General features: G+C 38.0%; 1 protein-coding gene across 1 annotated transcript in view; it reads left to right on the forward strand.

Annotated features, from left to right (window-relative positions):
- The window catches only part of ENAH (ENAH actin regulator), a 95905-nt gene that overhangs the window by 46866 nt on the left and 26265 nt on the right, over positions 1-22774 (forward strand). The window contains exons 3-4 of the mRNA XM_007433096.4: positions 2784-2961; positions 6461-6545. Of these exons, the coding sequence (XP_007433158.1) occupies positions 2784-2961; positions 6461-6545 (263 nt within the window). The remainder of the gene's footprint in view (positions 1-2783; positions 2962-6460; positions 6546-22774) is intronic.

Here is a 22774-nt window from a genome sequence, read left to right on the forward strand (position 1 = left end):
CTTCTTTTTGGTATTCTTTGGCTTTCTGATTTATCTAGCATGCATCAGCAATAATGTGTCTTGTTCCTCTGCTTTTTCTAAAACCAGTGTGAACATGTGGCATCCCCTTTTCCATGTAGGGCTTTAATCTGCATTGGATGATCCTAAGCGTTATATTGCTATCATGTGATATTATAAATATTGAACAATAGTTTGCATACTCTGTTAAGTCTCCTTTCTTTGGTATTAGTATGTACATTGACCTCTTCCAGTTTGTTGGCCACTGTGGTATTTTCCAGATTTGCTGGCATAGTTTGCCTTTAGATGCTTTACTGAATTTTTTCTGTTAATTGTCATATTTTCAGAGATAATCACTTTATATTGTATATCCATGTAGTTTTTTCAGTAAAATATAGGAATGGTTTACCATTGCCTTCTCTTGCACAGTATGAAATAATACTTTTGACATTGTCACTAAAGTGATCATCTGACTGTAACATCTTGTATTCATTGCTGTTATAGGTACCTGCTTGTTTTAGCTGGGCATTTTTGCTCATTCCTTATCAGTTATACTTATATTCCTTACCAGTTCTAACACCAAACTATATGACTTAATACCCACAATTTCTGACTTCCAGATGGACTTTCTGCAAAATATGCATCTGTTGTCAGCATGTACCCTTGCTGTCACAAATCATATAATAGCATGTTTTTTTCTTCATAAAGTGAATTCATAGATGAAAATGATCGACCACATAATAGTGCATTTGCAAAAAACAGGTTCACATAACCTGAGAGGAGCCTTTATTCTCTTGATTTTAGTGTAATGTAATTAACAGTATAACAAGTTTAATAAATAAAATAATTGAGTCAAAGTAGAATTGTTGTAATCCTTCCAATTTATTAGTTTCTGAGTGTATCTAAAAATTCTACAATCTCTAAGGATGATTTATGTATGACAGTTGTCTACTGACTAGGACTGGGAGGAGATCAACATCTGCAGAGCCAGATGTTGTTATTTCTACTCTATGTTATGCTTTTGGTGTTGACCAAATTTACTGCTAGTTGCAGAAGAGATGATGATTTTTTTATTATTATTATTATCATTATTATTTTGTTGATGATGTTCATATTATCTGGATTGTTCTTCCAGGAGTCTCTGGAATAATGCTGTGAAAGCTTGCAAGGCAGCAATATTGGCTTTAACTCCCCTTCCCACTTAGTTTGAGTTCCTTGATTTAATCTTACCTGTCTATGAAAGTGGATTTTCTTAAATTTTATCCTCTGGATAATTTTGTCAGTATCCTTGACAAGCTGATGTTGATACTTTGAGTCAATAGATATATATGTAATCTCAGTCTGGTTGCTAAATATAGTCTTTTTGATCACACTCACTTTGGCATAGTGGGTAGGTGAACTCTCTCTCTGATTCCTTCACAGTGTGAGGTGATACTCGTTGGCAAGATAGCATTCCTTTCTAAAGTGGTTTCTACTTAAAAAACAACAGCATTCCACCTTTTTTCTTCTCTGATGTTGTTATTAAAATCTCTATTCACTAAATGTGCAGTAAGCATTGTTTTATTAATAATGGGTGGTATTTTTTTAAATTTGGCATCAGCAGTGCCTCAGTGTGAGAAATTGTGAGATGGCTGAGAAAGAAATAGGAAAAACTCTAGACATAAAACGATTGATGGCAGAATTTGTTAGTGGCTGATCTAATAAGTGGTAGCTCAGTCCAGGTTGTGAAAAGACCAGGAAAAAGAGATTCAAAACTTCAAAGGGGCTACATTTTAATGAACTCACTAGTTAAAAAAAAGTTGGAGATACCTATTGCAAGTTTTAATTTCTCCTGGTAGTGGAATAATACCATCTACCTGTATAGTGGGGGACAGCTAATATTTCTTTTCAAGATTTGCTAAACAGTTACTCCATGTGAATGCCTTGTACATTTCTTCAAGAGATAAGGGATCTGGAGTTGTGCAGAGCATGTTTGTTTCCAGTACTCCCAAATTATATAGGTTTGTAGACTAAATGTATAAGACACTTTTGGACAGCATTTTCAACATTGCCTTTACACACATACCATAATTATGTAAAATTTGTTTACTGATTGGATCTCTGTATGCAACACAATCATAAAGAAAAACAATTAGATTGTTTACTTACAATTTTAGTGGCTGTCTGTGTATTCATACAGCCCACCACTCTCCAGATGTATGAGTCTTTTTTCCTACCTACTGTGGAAGTAAGGAGAATGAGTGTGGGAAATGAAAGCTATACTTATGAGCAGGCAGACCCAAAGCATACATGTCCAGATAACAACTTGAAAAATCACAGTTAACAGACAAACTAGCTTTGACATAAAAGGTTGCATACAAGCATTTATAAACATGACTTTGGAACTGTAATCAGCTTTTTGTATGCTAAATATTAGTTTTGCATGCTTCAAGACATCAGTCCTAAATGGCCTGGGACCATCATGTCTGCTAGTTCCACCAGGAATAAATCATAACAAAATCTATGCTTAGGATCCTTTCAACATCTTACACAGAACAAGACTTTTTCTGTTATCCCCAGCATATGAAATTTGCCTATTATGATTTGTCTCATCCTATTTGTAATGATATTTCAATATTCATGCTTAGCAATTATTTGGAAGATTGTATACTAAGTATCATTGTATTGTTTTAGAGTTTTGAACTATAAAACTAAATCCATTTAATTTTTTCGGAACAAGAGAGTAAAATTGTATGCACGATAATAAACCACAATTAGGGCATAACTTTTCCTTTTCTCTTGTTTAGGTAGTAATCAATTGTGCCATTCCTAAAGGATTAAAGTACAATCAAGCAACACAGACTTTTCATCAGTGGCGGGATGCTAGACAAGTATATGGTCTCAACTTTGGCAGCAAAGAAGATGCCAATGTCTTTGCAAGTGCCATGATGCATGCCTTAGAAGTGTTAAATTCACAAGACTCTGGTAAGGCTACTATTCATTTCTAAATCATTTATATATCAACTTGTTTCTCTATCCCATATCTATGTTATAAACTGTTTTAACTTTCTGAAAGTGATATAGACAGGTCGTGTGCTATACCTGAATCTGAAAGCATATACTTCCAAAATGAGATGTTGCCTGTACTGTATGTATTCTGTTATGTTTCTTATACTTTTCATCTACGCAGGCTTTCATGGTGATGAGCATGGAACTCCATAAATAAAATAATAAGCCTAACAATTTCACCATTAGCTTTTCCTTTAAACACTTTCCATATTGGGGACAATTATAATTAGCAAAATATAATTACATATGCAGATATGGTCCACCCAGACTCTACAAATAGGTTAAAGACACAGCAAGAATTATTCAGTGAAGACCGAAGCATACTTCTTTTTTAAGCTAGTATTCGGGGTTTAATGAAAACACCTCAGGCAGGAGTTTTTTGATATAAATACTGAAGATTGATTTGATTTGGTGTTATAAAAAGATTAAAAAATGTACATTAGTTTTGCTTAAGAGACCTGGTAAATAAGATAATTCATCCTGGGTAGCTTTATTTCCTTTTTGCAGCCTTATCAGCAGATTCAGGTTGATTTAATCAGTACTCATGAGAGCCAATTTTTGTTTCTTGAAGCTCCAGCACATTCTTATCTAAGAGGAAGAAACCATGTCCTAAAAGACATACTAAGAGTATCTACATAAATGTTTAATTGCGTCAAATCATGGGAAAGCCGTTTTAAAATCACAAGCACATCCAAAATAGTTGGATTCTCTAGTGTCTCTGAATCTTCAGAGAAATCTATAGTTAAATAGGTTTTTGAAGTTCCTTGGGGACTGGGACTTTTAACTCAGAAACAGACTCAGCTAGCTTAGTTGCAGCTACAGCTTCTTATTGTTCTTTTTTTGCTTGAAGAAAGAGACTGAAGCATGAGAGGAGTTTTTTCTGTTGGCATGATTTTGGATCCGTATCTCCTTCTTAAAGAGTTGTAAATTAAGAAGAAAATACTAACAACCTTATACATTTACCAATTGGTTTACAAAGCAGTCTAAAATTAACAGAAAACTTTAAAGTTGGGAGAGGACTGAGATTATAGATCACACAATCACCATAGCGAACCAGAAATCCTATTAAAATATAACTTCTAGCATCCCATACCATTGACTGCAGTAGTTGCAGATGCAGGTGGTTTGAAGTTGAGTAGTGTTAGAGGATCTCAGATTGCCCAAACCTATCATATGATAGGTGAAGTCCATGTGAATTTGAGCATGAGGCAGACTTCAATTTTAAAATCACCAAAATCTTGCAAGTCTAGCTGATGAGGTAAGAGAAGTTTCCACTGTTTTGAGAAAAGCAGACTATTTTATTCAATATTCCAAATTTTCAAATTTGGAACTTTATTACAGTCTCTTAAAACCAAGTAATACTACCCAAAACACTTGTTGAAAATTATTTGGCTCCTGAAAGGTTTCATGTTGTTTAAAAAAGAAGCTTTTTACTTGGTGGAGGCCATTGTTTAAAATACAGCATTAAAGTGTTCTTGTATTTGTTATCTACAGAGAATTATCAGCAAGATTAGATAACAAGGTTGGTCTGTATATCTAGTGATGAATGTGTGAATGGGGCCACTAGTTGATTTATTGGGCAATATATTAAATTCAATTGACCTCTCAGGCTTGAATAATATGGAAGTCTAATCGTTCCATGTAACACAACTGCTTGTATTCCTTTGCCTTTTAACTGCACTGTGTATAAACCTCCCCTCTTTTTTTAAGAGGAAGAAAGTTAATAAAAATTAGTGTAACCTTTTCTTTCATGGCTGTCTATTAAAATATAGAAACCCTGCATTCAATGATACATTGATCAATGCTTTGAATTCACTATAACTCCTTAGACTCAAATTAGTTACTGTAGTGAAGGCATCTAAACTATTTTTATGCTATTAGTTCTAGGAACTTCTGGATAACTAGCACCTCTGGAGGCAATTTTTGTTTAGCTTCCATCTTAATTATGGCATGGTTCTGACATGCATTGCAATTTGTTTATTTTAAACCAATTACATAAAATATGCTACTCCATTTTGCTTATCATCCAATTAGATTCTTAGACACTGGTCAGCAAATTTGAGGTATCTTTAGATGTATATAATTTAAAGTGTGAATCTGTTGTGCGTCTGTGAGATTGGCTTATCGCAGTGTTTTTCTTGGACGGAAACTTAGGAGCATGGAATTCACCTTTCAGTAAAAGGGAGGGGGTGCAGGGTCTTATTCAATTTTGTGATACTAATAAAATCAGTTCATCCTTATCTGCCTGTACAAATTGTTACTGATTCTTAATGGCAGTCATACCCACTCTCTTCTTTCCCTCATTCATTGTGGTGACTACAGTGTATTAATTCACTGAAGATTAACTTGATTGCTTTGTAATGACCTGTAGCTACAGTTTAATTGATCTTGGTTAGGTTAGAACTGTAAAAAAATATCCATACTTTAAAATGCTACATAAACATTTAATTGGGTAAACTTTCTAGGTGCCAGGAAAATGTTTTAATTAAACAAAAAAACTTCAAGGCTAGTGAAAGCAAATCTTATCTTAAGGAGATGCCTCACTTTCTCCTTATGCTTACTTAATAATAGATACCATTAAATTTGGTGGCCTTTATTTCTGAATTGGGCTCTTAAGTCATCATGTAGTACATGATCATGTGACATTTGATTCACTACAATTGGTGATTCATTTTGAACTCCTGTTAGCATATTGTAAAACAGTTATTCTTCTAGCTGATCTTTAACCAAGATTAATCATCCTCTTGAGTTTTAAAGAAGGGGTATTTAAGAATAAATAGATGCAGTGGCCTTAAAAGAGCTTTCAGTTATGTGGAAAAAAGATGGCCCTCCAGTTGTTGATGTATTAGATGTGATAGTTAATTTTTTAAAAAAGCAGTTTGCCACTACTTATATTGGAACCAACCAAAATGTCCCCAGATGTTTTTAAGTTCCATTTGCTTTTCTGTAGAAGTAGTAAAGAAAGATTAAGTTCTCTCAAGTGTATGAAATAAACTAAGGGAAGGGAAATAATCATATTTTCATTGAATGGTATGATAAAAATCAGCTACTGAAAACACATATAACTTTCAAATCTGATCTGAAGGATAACCTAATTAATGCCCCAAGGCATGTTTGCAAGATAGATTTATTCCACTGGCCTATTCTGTTTAATGGGAACATGTTAGCCTCCTGTTCTTTCTTTCAGCAGTTTATTTAGGTGAGTACTTGACTTCAAATTTTGCTTGCCCAAAGATGCAAGGCACAGTTTATGGTGACACTAAATTTTATGAGCTGTAGCTGGTTTTATTTTAAATTTACCAGAAATAATGCATAAGTAAAGGGTCAAAACTTGATGGAACTTTTTTTAAAAAATTGGATCATCCTTACAAATGATATTGTAATAAAATATAAAGTATAACTTAACTTTCCCCAGGTCCGACGTTGCCTCGACAAAATGCACAGGTTCCTCCGCAAGTGCAGAATGGCCCAGCACAAGAAGATTTGGAAAGCCAGAGAAGGTTAGTTCAGTTTTAAAATGACACAACTATTATAATGATTGTGAACATACTTAAATGTTTTTATTTAAATTTAACACTTTTCTTTGTTCTCCAGAAACTATGTCATGGCCTTCTCTGATTGGACATATAGTGGATCATTTATGAAAAATAGTAAATGCTTTAATAGTCAAGCAAAAGTTTGTGAAACTACCTCTCCACACTTATATTTGGGTAAAAATCCTATGAAATTCTTTGTGACTTTTGAGAAGTACATGTAATTGGGATGTTGAATCCTCACATTGCATTGCATATACTTATGATGACAAGGTTCTTTATAGGTCAGTGCATCTACAGTGGTGTTACAGCCCCAGTGCGACAATGGTAGTGATGTTTGGTCTTCCCTCAAATCTGAGGTTCCATCTGGAATAGAGGTGGCAGATAAATTTTCTCAGTGTCTTTTTTTTTGCAATAACCAAATAATTTGTTGCAGCTTTTTCTTGGAATTAGTGAGAGTAGCAGGATATTCCTAATAGTTGCACTGCCCTCTAATGCTCAATACAGTTATGAAGATATCGCTTCACTTTGAGCTGGTAGTGCATTAGGCTGTGATCCAGCTTAAAGTAACGGGCATTTTGAGTCACTGGAATCAAAGAAAGACAAAGGAGAAGTGCAGCTACAATATTGAGCGAATTGAAATGTACACATAGTTGAAGCGTACATCACTTTTAATCTTCCTTTTTCTTCTCCCCTTTACCCAGAAACCTTTTTTACTGAGATATGCAATCAGAATCAATCTTCTAATTAAAAAGAAGTTGTAGTGTTTCACTGACACAAAATGAAACTATTAATTTTTATGATTTAAAAACCAGACTTGTTTGTTTTATTTACTTTATTGTATGCTATCCATTACTGAAGATTCTAGGCAACTAGCAATCAAGACCAGCATAAAAAAAAAAGTTCCCTTGTAAATAAACCCACCCATAATATAAACAGAATTAAAACAGTAAACAGAAAATACACAAAGTCATGCACCCAGCAGATTCCATCAACTCACAACATATCCTCTTCTGCCAAGTCTTGTTCAGGGGTCACAAAATAGTTGATGCAGCCTAAAATATGCTTTCTTTTTCAGCCATGTCACACTGCTGACTCATATGTAATTGTGTTTGTAACTGTGTTACAAACTCAGTTTGTAATTAACTACTACTAGATTTTTCACAAATTTACTCATTCCCAGGGAATTGGTTGCCTTATATTCCTTTTACAGCCTCTGAATCAGCTTTTGTTTATTTAGAGGAAGCAGTCACTCAGTCATCCAAAATAGGCAATTTACAGTTCTCAGGATACATTCTTTGTAAACAACAGCTATTCAGGAGATATCATCCCATACTGCTGAACATATGGTCTTTCCAAACACAGTTTTTCTGGTCACTGTTCTCTGTTCTTGTCTCTTCCTCTTACTGAACTCTACTACCAAACTCTGCTGTTAGCTTGTAGCTTGCTATAAGAAAAATTCAGGCAAAACTGGAACAGGTTCAAAGAAGGCAATGATGCTAATCAGGTGACTGGAAACCAAATCTCGTGAAGAGGGATTAGAGGGAATGTTTAGAAGGGTATATTGAAAATATGTATCTGTACTTAACTCAGGGTTGCTGACAGAGAGCTGTTACATTTTGAGGTGGAAGCAGGGAGCAAGTGTTATTCCTTGTCCTTGAATATTAGGTCTAGTCTGATCATGATAATGCTTGCTACAGATTAAAACTGTTAGTCTACAATCTCAGTCATGAGACTGGTTTTGATTTTTCTTTTTTTGGGTGGCTTCGACTCAGTGTTGACTCCTGGCAACTTCCTGGATTAGTCCCTGCAGTTTTTCTTGGCAAGATTTTGGAAGTGGTTTGCCATTTCCTTCTTCCTAGGGCTGAAAGAGGGTGACTGGCCCAAGGTCACCCACATGGCTTTGTGCCTAAGGTTTTGAATTGCATTCAGCTTTTTAAAAACACTTTCTTGTATATTTTATATCTCCTGCTTTTTATAATATATTGCCTGATGATGAGTGCTACAGAACTTAAACTTTTGCACAGCCTTTTGTGTTAATTGCAGATATTACCCAATATCTTTGAATTTTGGATTTTTATGTAGCTCAGCACAAACAATTGCTTGTGATTTGAGCACAGGGAGGTCTGGGAAGGAGGGTGCGGGGTGTGTGCGAGCGCAGGGAGGCTGGGGAAAGAGGATGCATGGTGCTTGTGAGTGTAGGGAGGCTGGGGAAAGAGGGCTTGGTGCGTGCGAGCAAAGAAAGGTGGAGGGGGACTTACCTGAGAGACTTGTGACCTTTCTTGCTGGCTTTCCTATTGACTTTGTTTGTGGGAAGCTGGTAGGGAAGGTCACAAATGGTGATCACGTGACCACAGGATGCTGCAACTGGTCATAAGTACAAACTGGTTGCCAAGTGCCTGAATTTTGTTCACATGACCGTGGGGATGCTGCAACAGCCAGAACTTCAAGGACTGGTCGTAGGTCCCTTCAGCACCATTGAACGATCACTGAACGAATGGTCATAACTTGAGGACTATCTGTATATGAGATGGCATTACATATACTCCCAGGTTTGGTTTATGGCAGCCTGTTTTTGTAAGCCCCCTTCGTTTTCTACCTGGGTTTTCCAGATAGGTGCAGCTAGAGCAGATGACACACACAACCCTGGTCAATAGCCAGGAAATAATTAGGAACACAGATTCTTTTGGAATATACAGAAACCAAGTGAATTTAAAGTAGCAGCAAAAGTGTATTGGTTACAATATATATTTGTGCTCTGTCTCTTTCTCTCTCTCTCACACGCACACACACACACACAAACACACACACTCATCCCCACTTACCCATGTCCTTCGCAACTCGGCTACTGTGCCAAGTCTGGATCCAGAAATGGGTGGGCTTCAGGACCCCTTTTATCCCCCAAAGTCCTTGCTTTGTTGATTCACAAGTCTGGTAGTTACTCTTGCCTTGTTGATTCATATGCCTGGTAGCTGGGATTAGGGGGTTTTCCTTGTGCTCAGGCCCAGCCTCTTTTTTTTGCTTCAGGTGACATTTTTCCTTTGATCCTTATTAACTTGTTTCCTTCTTATCTACCTCCCAAGGGATCTTTTTTTACAAGATTCCTGACTTTTGTTCTTTCTGCTTGCATGCCAGCTTCATCTTTATGGTAGCTTCAGCGTAGTCATAAAATGGGTGGCTATATAAATTTGAATAAGAAATAAATAAGAAAATGTGAGTGACTGAAAGACTGTCTGACTTAAGGAAAACTCACTATATTCCAGTTGTTGAATATTGTCTTTTAAATGCCAAGCAGAGATCTCTCTCTCTCTCTTTTCCCCTACCTTTTAATTACAGTTTTAATATTTCTGGTTTGGTTTTATGAACTGTTATGATCTGGGATGCTAACAGTCTCCCAGCTGAAATTATGGTCGAGTCTGTCCATCTGTTGTGAAATTAAGGAGTTTCCATCATGTCTTCTGACTGGGAAACTGAGTATCCTAGACCAAGTGAGACCATATCCTCTCCAAGCAAACAATACTCAGATAATCAAGGATTAACACCAGACAAACAATCAAGCAGAAAACAATACCCTAATCAAAGAACTACCAAGGAGAAAACCACACCCCTACCAACACTGGCAGGTCAAACTGCTATATATAAACAGGGAGCAAATCCCACAGTCACTAGCACTGATGATGTTACTTGGTTGGGTAATGAAATGTCTGCAAGCAAACAACCAAGCTCAGAGAGCACCAGGGACTCCACAATATAAACCCTGCTGAGGATTTCAGTAAAAATGCTATAAAATTGTTGATAAAATATTAGGTTGTGATATGCATAAGAATATATTTGTATGCATACTGGACAAAATGTGTATTGAAATCAGATTAAAAGTATTTAAATAATAAAGGATGTTTTTGTTTCCTTTTGTTGTTTTTATCTTACTGCCTGAGTAATAGATTAATAAGATTATTTACCAGCCTTGTTTTAACTTTCTTCTGCTTCCAGTTTTATCTTCATTGGAAATTTGTAAAGCAATTCAATACCAAATCTGCAGCACAAACTATCTTTGTGTTATAACAAAAAAGTTATTTTTGTGAGATGAGATAGGAATATCTTGCAGTTGTGTCAGTATTGAAATCTTGTTAGATTATAACTTTCAAAATTGTTTTAGGCTACTCTCTCCCCACCTCTTTGAGGCACTTTTATAAATTTGAAAGATTCATTGTAGATACACAAAGTTATGATAAAGCATGAAAAGGCCATTTTTGTGAGGCAATTCTGAAAAAAACTAAGAAAATTTAATGGGAAAGTAGGACATTTTAAAATATTTAAGGAAGGTGAATTTCAGGAGACGTTGATTTTTTTTTTTACCTGCCTACCTTCAAAGGGCTTAAAAAATCCTGTATTTATTTACAAGGAAATAAGTACTGAAATATATGAGTAGAATTGCAGAGTAGAAATGAATAGGAGACCACAGTAAAAGTGGCAGTTTCAAAAACATGGTATTAAATAATAGGGAGATATTATATAACAAAGAGCAGTTGAGCACTTTGAGTTTAGCTGTTTAATATACCTTTCAGTTCAGAGACCTGATTCCTGTTGTAGTTCTTTCTTTAATTCTGAAATGGTATTTGAAAATAGAAAAATCAATAAATCATATTTTATTTTATTCCTCTTAATACAAATGAAATATTTTTCATCTGTGGATTACATGTAGTCCTCAGGTTAAGACTACCCAGTTTATAGACAGCCCATCGTTAAGAATGGAGCCTATTGTAGCAAAATCAAGTTAAATATACAATGGTTCGAGTTAATTACACTATACTACTTATACAGTATTACAGTAATACTTTTCCAGCTTACATACAAATTTGACTTAAGAACAGACCTTGGGAACAGAACTCATTTTTAAACTGGGGACTACCTGTATTTGGGAATAGCTAGTCCCTTTAGAAAATGGCATACAGAGAAGACACAAATAAAGTACTGGACTTTTTCACTTTACATCATCTGTCATAGTAATCAGATTCTTTCCAAATATCGTCCAGCTAACATGGACAAATGGTAAGGGAATGTGGGAGTTTTGGTCTAAAAATTTAGAAAGTACCAGGTTTATGTAGTGTTTTCAGGTGTTTCCATAGGTAGACATTGACCAGACTCAAAGCAGCTTACCACTGAGAAAGGTGTATTGTGTATCCTACCACCCAAACCCCAAAGCAGTTTGTAGTTTAATGCAATGGTTCTCAACCAGGGGCCATATGCCCCCCTGGGAGAGTCTAGGATATTTCAAGGGGGCCAGAGGTAAAAACATATAACAGGGGGGCTTGGCATGTGCTAAAGGGGCCACAGAAAAGCAAAGTGTATTATACTGCAAATGCTGTCTTGTTGACACCAGAAAATGTACCAGTTACTGTCCCATGTCTGTATCTGATACATGGAACCGTGTGTTGTTGCCGGCCTATTCACCTGGTAGATGGCAGAAGCCCTCAGCAAATTGTTGATTGACAATGGACTCCACTGAGCTCTGACTTATTGAGAAGTTGCATTGTAGTACCTCATGAAAACATAACTGGCTGTTGATCTGTGTCTTTCAATTCCTTTTGCGCAATGTTCTTGAAAGCTTGGATGACTCAAGCGGTCTGTCAGTTGCCCGATATTTCTTCTGAAGATCAGTTTCCCTGTCAACTTTGCTTGTTAAGGAGGTTGCTGTAATTTCAACTGTCATGAACAAAATGCCTGAGAAATTATTGAATCCATTCCTTTGAGCAACTCATCAGTGTCAAGGTGTATTGATGAAATGGCCGATGATGTTGAAAAACAACTAGTCTCCCAGTTAAAAGTTAAAAAGTTTGCTCTGGAAATTGATGAATCATATTTACCAGATAACACAGCGATACTGATAGCTTATATTAGATAGTTGGGTGATGATAAATTTAGAGAAGAAATGTTTTTTGCTTGAAAGCTTAAAACAGACACTAAAGGTGAAACAATTTTTGAAGGAGTTATTTCAGTGAGAATGATATCTCTGAAAAATATTATGGCTTGAGCTACTGATGGTGTGCTTTAATGACAGGTAGATACAGAAGATTTATTGCATTTTTGAAAGGTGCTATGCCAGAAGTATTTTGTGTTCACTGCGTGGTTCACTGGCAACATTTGATTTAAAAAAAAATTGGCAGCTTTCAATAGCTTTGTGAAGACAGTGATGAAGACTTTAAATGCTAATTATTGCATCCGTTGTTATTGAAGAGTAACTGCTTTCATTGTTTTGTTGCTTTGTGGGACATAGTTGTGGCATTTTTCAGTACTAAACAAATTGAAAAAGAGATCACCTCCACTAAATGCAACGTATTTTGCAGTACCTGTCTGATATTTCTGAAAAGCTTGATTTGTTAACTGCAGGGAAAAAACTCCAACATGTTTTCATGCAAAGAGTTTACTAAGGGATTTCTTGGAAAACTGAAGCTGTACTTAAACAATATTGGATGTTGGGAATTTGCCCAGTTTTCTTCTTTGGTGGCAATTAGTCTTGAGTTGAAAGATGATGACATACAATACTCATGTATGTGGACCATTTAAAGCAGTTGCATAATGATATGAAAGTCCATTTCTGTGACCTGTTGGATATGGATATTCCAGCCTGGTTAGTGGATCCATTTGCTTTGAATGCTGCTGACATTGATGTTACATCGCAAGAACCACTCATTGAACTACACAGTGTTATCGATGTCCAAGCAAGTTTTAAACAAGACAAACATCATTTTTGGGTAAACAGTGCAATTTCCAAAAAGTTTCCATAGCTTTCGGAGAAGGGAAAACTGTTTTTCATGGCATTTCTCACGTCATACAGGTAGTCCTCAAGTTACAACCATTCATTCAATGACCGTTCGAAGTTACGATGGCGCTGAAGAAGGGACTTACGACTGGTTGTCGAAGTTCTGGCCATAGCAGTGTCCCCATGGTCATGTGAACGAAATTCAGGCGCTTGACAACCAGCATGCACTTATGACTGGTTGCAGTGTCCTACAGTCATGTGATTGCCATTTGCAACCTTCCCTGCCAGCTTCCAACAAACAAAGTCAGTGGGGAAGCCAGCAGGGAAGGTCACAAGTTGCTTCGGTAAGTCTTCCTCGCACACACCCCGCCTTTCTTCGCTTGCACTCATCATGCCCTCCTTCCCCCCTTTGCACACACACCTGCACTTACCAGCACCCCCTGGGCCTCCCTGTGCTTACACACATGCATGCACGCAACCCGTACCCTCTTTCCCGTCTTCCTGCACTCCCGCACCCCACGCCCTCTTTCCCCGGCCTCCCTGTGATCACACACATGCACACACCTACCAGCATCCTCTTTCCTGGGCCTCCCTGCACTTGCATGCACCCCTTGCTCTTTCCCCAGCCTCCCTGCACTCACACACATGTACCCCATGCCCTCTTTCTTTGGCCTACTGGCGCACATACTCACACATCCCACACCTTCGTTCCTCAGCGTTCCTGAGGACTCGTTGCACTGCAACATCATCCCCCAACTCACACACAGCCTGTGCTGGGCCTCCCCCACCCCCTGTGGCACCCCCGTGCTCCTTCCCTGGGATTTCTGCCGCTTCCTGCTTAATGACCCATGCATCTTGGGTTACAACGGCAACTGGGACTGCCTGCATTGCTGTTGCTAAGCGATGTGGTCATGTGTTGTTGCACTTTATGACCGTATCGCTTAGCAACAGCAATCCTGGTCCCAGTTGCAGTCGTAACTCAAGGACTACCTGTACTTGGAAGAATCAGATTTCAGTTGGGTGAATTATTTGTTAACACAAATGTGCAACCGCCTGGACATAGTGAACAGAGGGCATCTTCACTTATCACTGCAATGGAACCTGACAAAACTTGCATCTGTTCACAAAGCCCAAAGATCACATTAATTGACTAATAAATTACATTAAGAGTAACATTTTGTATGTAATTGTGTATTATAAAGTGCATTTCTAAAATTATTATAAATAAAAACATTAATTCTATTTGCAAGCCAAGTATTTAAGTGGAAATGTTTTTCACTGGTAAGGGGACTTGGACAAGGGTGGGGGCACAGGAGAAAAACAGGATGGAAAGTGGGCCATGGGTGAAAAAAGGTTGAGAAACACTGGTCTGATATATTCTGTATGGGTATAATGATTAGAATTCACTTAAGTTTCTTAGAATGAAATGGCACAACTTTTGTGCTTAAATAGAACATTGAATGATTCATGATGTAAATATAGTATAGCTAGATGTGGTATAGAGTCATAAATGTAAATCCATTGCTGTATCAGCTGATAGCTCATTTAGTTAATGTCTATAAATAAACTTATTACTATATGCCAATATATATAAAGAGGGAACAGTAAAAATATCTGTACAGACTACGGAATATGAAAGTGTATAGGCATCTCTTTAACATTCAGAAGCATAATGGACCAAATGTTGATTGGCTTCTGCTGTAAGTAATCAATTGTATTTTCAAGAAACTTGAATTAGTATTAAACCATCCATGTAAATAGCCAGTTTAACTGAATGAATGATATTGTTCACTGGAAATAAATAGAGGTTATTACTTTGAAATATATTATCAGGGTGATGCGGTTCTGCTTCAGCATGTAGGCATTTTGTTGTTTCTGAAATATTTGAACAGGGTTGTGTGTAACAAACCAGAACCTTTAGGGTTATTTATAATAGTATTCTGCTTTTGAGCCTTTTCTTAGTTGGTATAATATTGACATACAGGGTATTATAACAATATAATACTGTCTTGCAATAATATATTTTTTAAAAAAGTAATCTAGTAAATTAGTAAATCTAGATAACTGGTTATATTTCTACAACTTGAAGTTTAGACATGATGAATTGACTTAATCTCTTGTATTTTGAAGGCCTTGTTTTTGTTTTTTTTCTAAATCTGAAACAGGTGTAAAGTCAGTCTATAAATGAGGGATATGTAGATTTGAAGTTAGATTTGTAGATATCAGTGATGCATAAGAAAGGCTTCAGAAGATTAAACAATTGGATATAGGGCTATGTTAACGTGCTTTAGCTAGTCATGAATTTAAGCGCTCTGGGGAGATTTTTATTTTATAAAACAAGGAAAACTGACAAAAAAAGGGAATTGTTAATTATAAATGTCTTCAGCTATTTCAGAAGCCAATGTCTTACTTTTAAAACTATATTCTAACTACAGTATCTATTTTCTATAGGCTCTTTATCTACATTATATTCTTTAAAGTCCAATTTTACTTCATGTTCATATCTTTCTATTCTATGTCTAATGTATTTCCTTTATTGGCGACCTCTACATTTTTTTTGTCTTAAACCCTATATATCCCTATTGTCACTCTCTATAGAGCTATACTTTTCTATAGAGTTCAGTCTGACTGTTTATCTTTTTTCAGTTTCTGTTTTCTATTTCTGTTCTATCAAAGTCTTTATTTTCTTTTCGCCGTTTCTGCTTGTTTGTTCCTGGCTAGGCTTCTTGACTCTTCTTTTCTGAATCTTTGCTCTGGCTGAAGGAAATGGCTAGAATATCTTTTACCCACTCCAGGTCTTGTGGGGAATGGTGTATGTGTGTGTGTGCGCACGCACACACAGGGGAGAGAGAGCCTCATACACCTCAGTTTTCTCAGCTACTGCCTCCTTTCCCATTGCCTCTTTCTTAGCAGGGTTTTGGCTTTGCTTATTCTGTCTGTTCTTTAGTTTTACTCTTCACTTTTACTCCTGGGCTTTTTGCTCTGTTTATTCTGCTTGTGTGAGGCCTGTGGCTGCAGAGCTACCAGGTAGACCTCTTCTCTCTCCCCCCACCCCCGCCCAACGCCCCTGGTGCTGGAGGAGGACCAAGGAAGTACTACAAGTGCTTATAATCTGCTCAGGCAGTCTGTCCTTCCACAGACAGCATACCTATTTTAATCACCACCTTCCAAACCTCAGCTCTACCTGTTACATGCAGTAAGGCCAACTGTAGTAAGTTTAAACAATGGTTTATTGGATTAAAGTGTCATTTCTGATCCTGATTTGTTCCAATAAGCTGTACTTTAACCTAACTTTTGTTCCCTGATCAGTTATAATGTCAAAGAGCAGGTAGGAAGTAAATACTTCCAATAACTTTTGGCCACCCAGAGTCATCTTGTATGAGGTGGATGGCTATATAAATGTGGCATATAGATAAATTAAATATATGAAAACTTTTTATTGTTAACTAATGAAGGAAAAGAGGAAGGGTGGGAAACTCAAGACATTTGTAACATCAGTAGGCAATGTGATACCTAAAACAATATGATACCTATGGACATTTCTTCTTGCACATCTGAAATGTCTTGTTTGATACTTTAAGGTTGGTAACTAGGTTTCTTACATTTTATTTATTTATTTAGCAAATGTATATAGCTGCTCATCTCACGAGTGTGACTCTGGGTGGCATACAGTAAAACAAAATAGTAAAAACATCTTAATAATCATTAAAAACAGTTAAACATAAATATAAATAAGACTAAGGGAAAGTGATTCAAAGACTCACACTTAATAAAGCCATTTTGCTGCATTTTGCACCAGTTAGCTTCCAGCTACTCTTCAAGGGCAGCATTACAGTAGTCCATTCAGGAGATGACCAGAGCATGAGTAAATGTGAGCAGAGCTTCCCGATCTAGGAATGGGCACAACTGGTGCACAACTCAAAGTTGTGCAAAGGTCTTCCTAGCCACAATTGCCACATGCTCCTCGAGGACCCCCAGATTGCACACTGGGTCTGCTTGGGGCAGTACCACTTCATTTAGTACCAAAGATGGTAAAGTCCCAGATCCAGAAGATGCTAAAACCCAAAGCCATTCAGTCATGTCAGGTTTCACCTGAAGCCTGTTGTTCCCCATCCAATCCCCCACAGCCTCCAGGCACTAAGATAAGACATCAGCATCACTTAGTTCACCAAGGCAGAGATGTATAATTGAGTATCATCAGTGTACTAATGATATCTCACCCCATGGATACGGATAATCTCAACGGGTTCATGCAGATGTTAAACAGGAGTGGAGAGAGTACTGAACCCTGTGGAACCCACATAGCAGGGACCAAGGATGGGACTTCTCATTCCCCATCAACATTGACTGGTACTGGCCTTGTAGGAAGGAAGAGAACCAGCACAATACAGTGCCTCCCATTCCACAGAAGTGGTCCAAAAGGATACCATGGTTGATGGTATCAAAAGTTGCCAAGTGGTCAAGTAGAGCCAGGATGGATGCACTACTCCTCTCCCAATCTCAGCAGAGATCATCCAAAAGCATGACTAATGCTGTTTCTGTCCCATACCCAAGCCTGAATCTTGACTAAAAGGGTTCCAGATAATCCGCTTCATCCGGGGTCCGCTGAAGCTGCTGCGTGACCACCTTCTCCACAAGAAAAGGAGGTTGGATACTAGATGAAAATTGTCCAGTGTGGTGGAATCCAGCAATGAATTCTTGAGGACGGAGGCGGACCAACACCTTAAGAATTGGAGGAATAACCTCCTGTCTTAAGGAAGAATTCATTGCTAGAACACAGCCACATGTCACCCCCCAGACAGCCTTAGCTAGCCAGTAGTTCACATACTTTTGCCACACACAAATGTATAGCTTTGGGTTATTTTCCTCAATAAATCAGTGAACAAGTCTAATGTTTTTGACTCATTTGTTTAACTGGGTTCTCTCTATCTAGTTTAGGACTTGTGTGGAGAAAGAATCATGTTTTGGGTCATATTTATGCAGAAATATGGAAAATTCAAAAGGGTTCACAAACTTTTAAGCACCACTGAACAAACCTAGCCCAGCACAATTCAGAGAATGTGAAAATGACCCTGTAGGCTCCTGTACCATCCTTATTGAGGGGTACCTTTTCATATCTGACATAAAATGCCCCAGAGCCGTTGATGCACACAAAGAAGCTGTGGGCAATAACAGACCTAGAGTTTCTCAGGAAACACCTTCATTGGCACCTTCACGATAGAAAAATGAGCAAAGGGAGAGGAATACTGTGAGTTCTTTTCTTTTTGTTAGAGATGTTTTGCTACTTGTCCAAGCAGCTTCTTCAGTCTAAAAAAGTTGGTTGGGGGACCCCATAAAAGTCTTCCTAAAAAAAAAACTCCTAAAAAAGTTAGGGTCCCCCTAACCAACTTTTTTAGACTGAAGAAGCTGCTTGGACAAATAGCAAAACGTCTCTACCAAAAAGAAAAGTCCAGTTGCCATGACTCAACCTCCAGACAATTCCACCTGGATGACTGAGAATCTTCATAAACATACTGTGAGTTAGAGCTATCGCCACCAGTATTATCAGTGCTTAGAAGCTCTTCTGAACTAAAACAGCATGTTTCAACATTTAGAGTTTCTGATAATACAAAAATGTATCCTAGGAAAATTATCTGGACAATTAACAGATTCATGCCAAATTTCATTATGTTCATGGAATATAGCAGGCTTGCATTCAAAAGGCAGGAGACCCTTTTATCATTTTTTCATCTGGTTTTGGCATTCTTTTTTTACAGGAGACTTGGGCCTTTGAAAAACTCTGTGTAAATGGTTACTCTGCAAGCTGTATTAAGACATCCCCAACTGATTGGGGAGGCAGACCTAAAAGGAATTTAGCAATATTAATCTCAGATTATTCTGTCACATCATGTATATTCAGTAACATTCCTATGCTTGCATATCAAAAATATTTCAATACTTTTTAAAAATATATACCTACCCTCTTTTCACAAACTTTCACAGATCAGACAACTATAGAAAGAGCTCAGTCATTATTTGGAAGATTGTTTTGGGCAAGTTGACGCAATCAGTCAACTTTTATTGTATTCTCGCTACCATAGCTTCCTTCCTGAGGGAGAAGAAGGATTTTCTCCCCTCGTTCCTTGCAGACCCATGGGTTTTAAATAGGGCTGTACCAGAAGATTGCCCTGCAGAATTCAAATACTGTTTGAGGTCTCATATGTTGATGGTGGATTTTGGATGATCTCTTCCTATCTAGTTACCAATGCAAATGCTATGAAAGTTGAGTTATGTCCAGACAGTGGTAATTTCCCCCTAACCTCTAAGTTTTGACTTCTCCTTTAAACTAGCACAATAGATATCTTCCACCTGTAGAAGCACAGGCACAATCTTTATGTATTAAGTGGAATGAAAACTGGGATATTTTATTTCCTAAAATGTTTGCCCCTGAAAAGGAGAATCATGCAAAGATAGCAAGTATCAGGACAGGCCCCCAGTTACCTGATAGTTAAATCTTTTTATTCAGAATCTCCAAAAACATGTTGCTAAGGAGGAGAAGTTCAAGCCAAGTTTTAAATATAGATTGAAAGGATGGTTTGACCAGGAGTGTGTAGCTGCCAAAAGAGTTCTAGTTAGTTCTGACAAACTGTATCAACAAGACCCTGCAGAAGTACCAACATGGGTGAGGGAGATAAGCCACAGGTATACTGTGGAGGTTATTGAAGCTTGCTCAGATCTAGAAGTTGGACTCCAACTGGCAAGTCTAGTTGAGTGCCAGAGACTTGGTCTTGTAGATTTATCTGGAATGAGCTTGAACCCATGACTCTTGATGAAGTGGACAGGGTCCTTCAGACTGAGCTTGATTGTCAATTAAATCCAAGTCCCTTTTGGATGGTTAAACCTGCTCAAGAGGTGGCCAGTAGTTGTGTCTATGTGATAGTGTTGGCTTCTTTGAGAGAGGGTGTGATGGGCCTCCTCTTCAAGCAGTCATTGCTGAATCTGATGATCCTGGACAATTTTCACCCACTCTGCTACCTTCCTTTTTTAGGGAAAGTCATTGAATAGGTGATCAAGCAACAGCTCCAAGGGTACCTGGAGAAAATGATTATCTGGCCGTGTTTCAGTCAGGTTTCAGGCTGGGGTACAGTATGGAGACAGCATTAATGACACTTGCTGATTACTTCTGGCAGAGCCAGGATGGGGCTAGTATGTCCATTCTGGAGCTCCTTGATATCTCAGCAGCTTTCAAAACTCTCAATTGCAGTATCCTTCTGGGCTGGCTGTAGAGATTGGGCAGGTGGGTGGGCACTGTGTTACACTGTATAACACAGTGCCCACCCACTCTGACTGACTCTGCCAGATTTCAGAGAAAGTACTGGAGATAAGCGGTTCCTCAAATAGTTAGGCCCAATGCCATGAAGGACTTTATAGGTGTAACACAGTGTGTGACACAGTGTTACCACCCATACTGTGTAACACAGTGCCCGCCCACCCACCCGTGCAGTCTCCACAGTCTCTCTGTGACTGAGTCCAAGACTGTGACTGAGACCAAGTGGCTGCTCTCTCTCTGACTGAGACCACAGTCACTGTTCTCTCTGTGACTACACCAAGTGACTCTGGATATTTGGTCTCCCCTGTTTCTGGAGAGTCTCCCACTCTACTCTTGGATGGGGTAGCACTTCCCTATTCAAGACTGGTGCACAATCTGAGGTCATCTTGGACTCACAGCTTCTGCTTGAAGAGCAGATGACAGCTGCGGCCAAGAGGGCCTTTGCACAGATCCATCCAGTGTGCCAATTGTGTACGTTCCTAGATTGAAAGGTCCTTCAGATGCTCACTCATACCCTAGTCACCTCCAAAATAGACTACAATGTGTTTTACATGGGACTGCCCTTGGGAGACTCTAACTTGGAAACTGCAGCTGATCCAGAATGTAGTGGCATGGGCAGTAGTGGACATGCTACCCTATGCCCATGTGACACCATTGATCTGCAAGCTGCACTAAGCCGCCCAGAGTCCCCCGTTGTGGGGAGATGGGCAGGGACAAATCAAATAAATAATAATAATAATAATAATAATAATAATAATAATAATAATAATAATTGCAAGTTGGCTTTTGGAGGCAATTCAAGGTGGTGGTTACCACCTATAAAGCCCTTCATGGCATTTGGGCGTGGCTATTTGAGGAACTGCTTATCTCTGAGTTCTGGCAGAGTCAGTTAAACACTGTCATCTATTGGGACCTAGGAAGGGTGCCTTCTTTGTGATGGCACCTCCCCTCTGGAACAGCATCCCTTTAAGGATCTGTATGACTGTTCAGAAATTCACTTAAAACCTGGCTATTTTCCCAGGTTTTTAGGGTAAGGTGGCTGTCAAGCCCCTCTAGGTGTTCCTTGTTATGTATGGTTTCCTCCTGGATGCACATGAACTGGGTTCTTTACTGTTTATTGTTTCTTGCTTTTAAAGTTGTAAGCTACCCATAGTTCTGTGGAGTCGGGTTGTCTCTAAATTATATAAATAAATAAATCTAGTTAACTGGAACTGAAAAAACAATATAATCATTTCAGAAAATTAAGAAAAGAGGCCTCAATGTAACAGTGGTGACAGCTGTCTATTGCAGCTCATGGATAATCACTTCTCTGTTTTGATACATGATGGCAGGGTGGGTTAATGACAATACTTATTTTCCACCATGATTTGCAAATAAATTCTTTAAAAATCAGACAATGTGATTTTCTGGATTTTTTTCCTCATTTTGTCTCTCATAGTTGAGGTATACCTATGATGAAAATTACAGGCCTCTCTCATCTTTTTAAGTGGGAGAACCTGCACAATTGGTGGTTGACTAAATACTTTTTTGCCCCACTGTATGTTGCATATCAAGTCAGATTCCCATGGGGGTTGGAAAGGCCACTTTAGAACTGAATATAAATCTTAGTTAAAAGAACCCATGGTCCCTCATCTAAAGAATAAAATTGGCTATCAGTTTCAGTGTCTGAAGTGAAAAAGTTTGTTAGCAGTGTTCAGCCAGGTAAGGCTCATGGCTGTGAACACATCTTCCTGAAATGTTGAAATCTTATATTAATTTGTCCTCTTCTATTTTCTCTCACTTTTCACATATATCAATCAAGTGTGTTAAAATGTAGGGCTATAGACCAAACATCTCCAGGTTGAGAAGTATCCATAATTGGGAATAGGGGTGATCCTGCCAAGTATCTACCTACAATTTTGCTGAGTATTATCAGCAAGCTATATGCATGCCATTTGGACTGGAAACTGAGAATGGCTGGCAAATGAAGCTGTTGTGGGCTCTGAGCAGTCAGGGTTCAGACTGGACATTACATGGTGACCACATTCTTATTTTATGTCATCTTAATTGAAAAATGTAGTGGCACTTCTGGATTCTTTCTTTGTATGGCCTTTGCTGATTTCAGATTACCATTTGGTTCAATTTTGA

Source organism: Python bivittatus, unplaced genomic scaffold (assembly GCF_059951505.1).
Source record: "Python bivittatus isolate LINGU-HERP-01145 unplaced genomic scaffold, Pbiv_v1 ctg000020_np1212, whole genome shotgun sequence".
NCBI lineage: Eukaryota > Metazoa > Chordata > Lepidosauria > Squamata > Pythonidae > Python > Python bivittatus.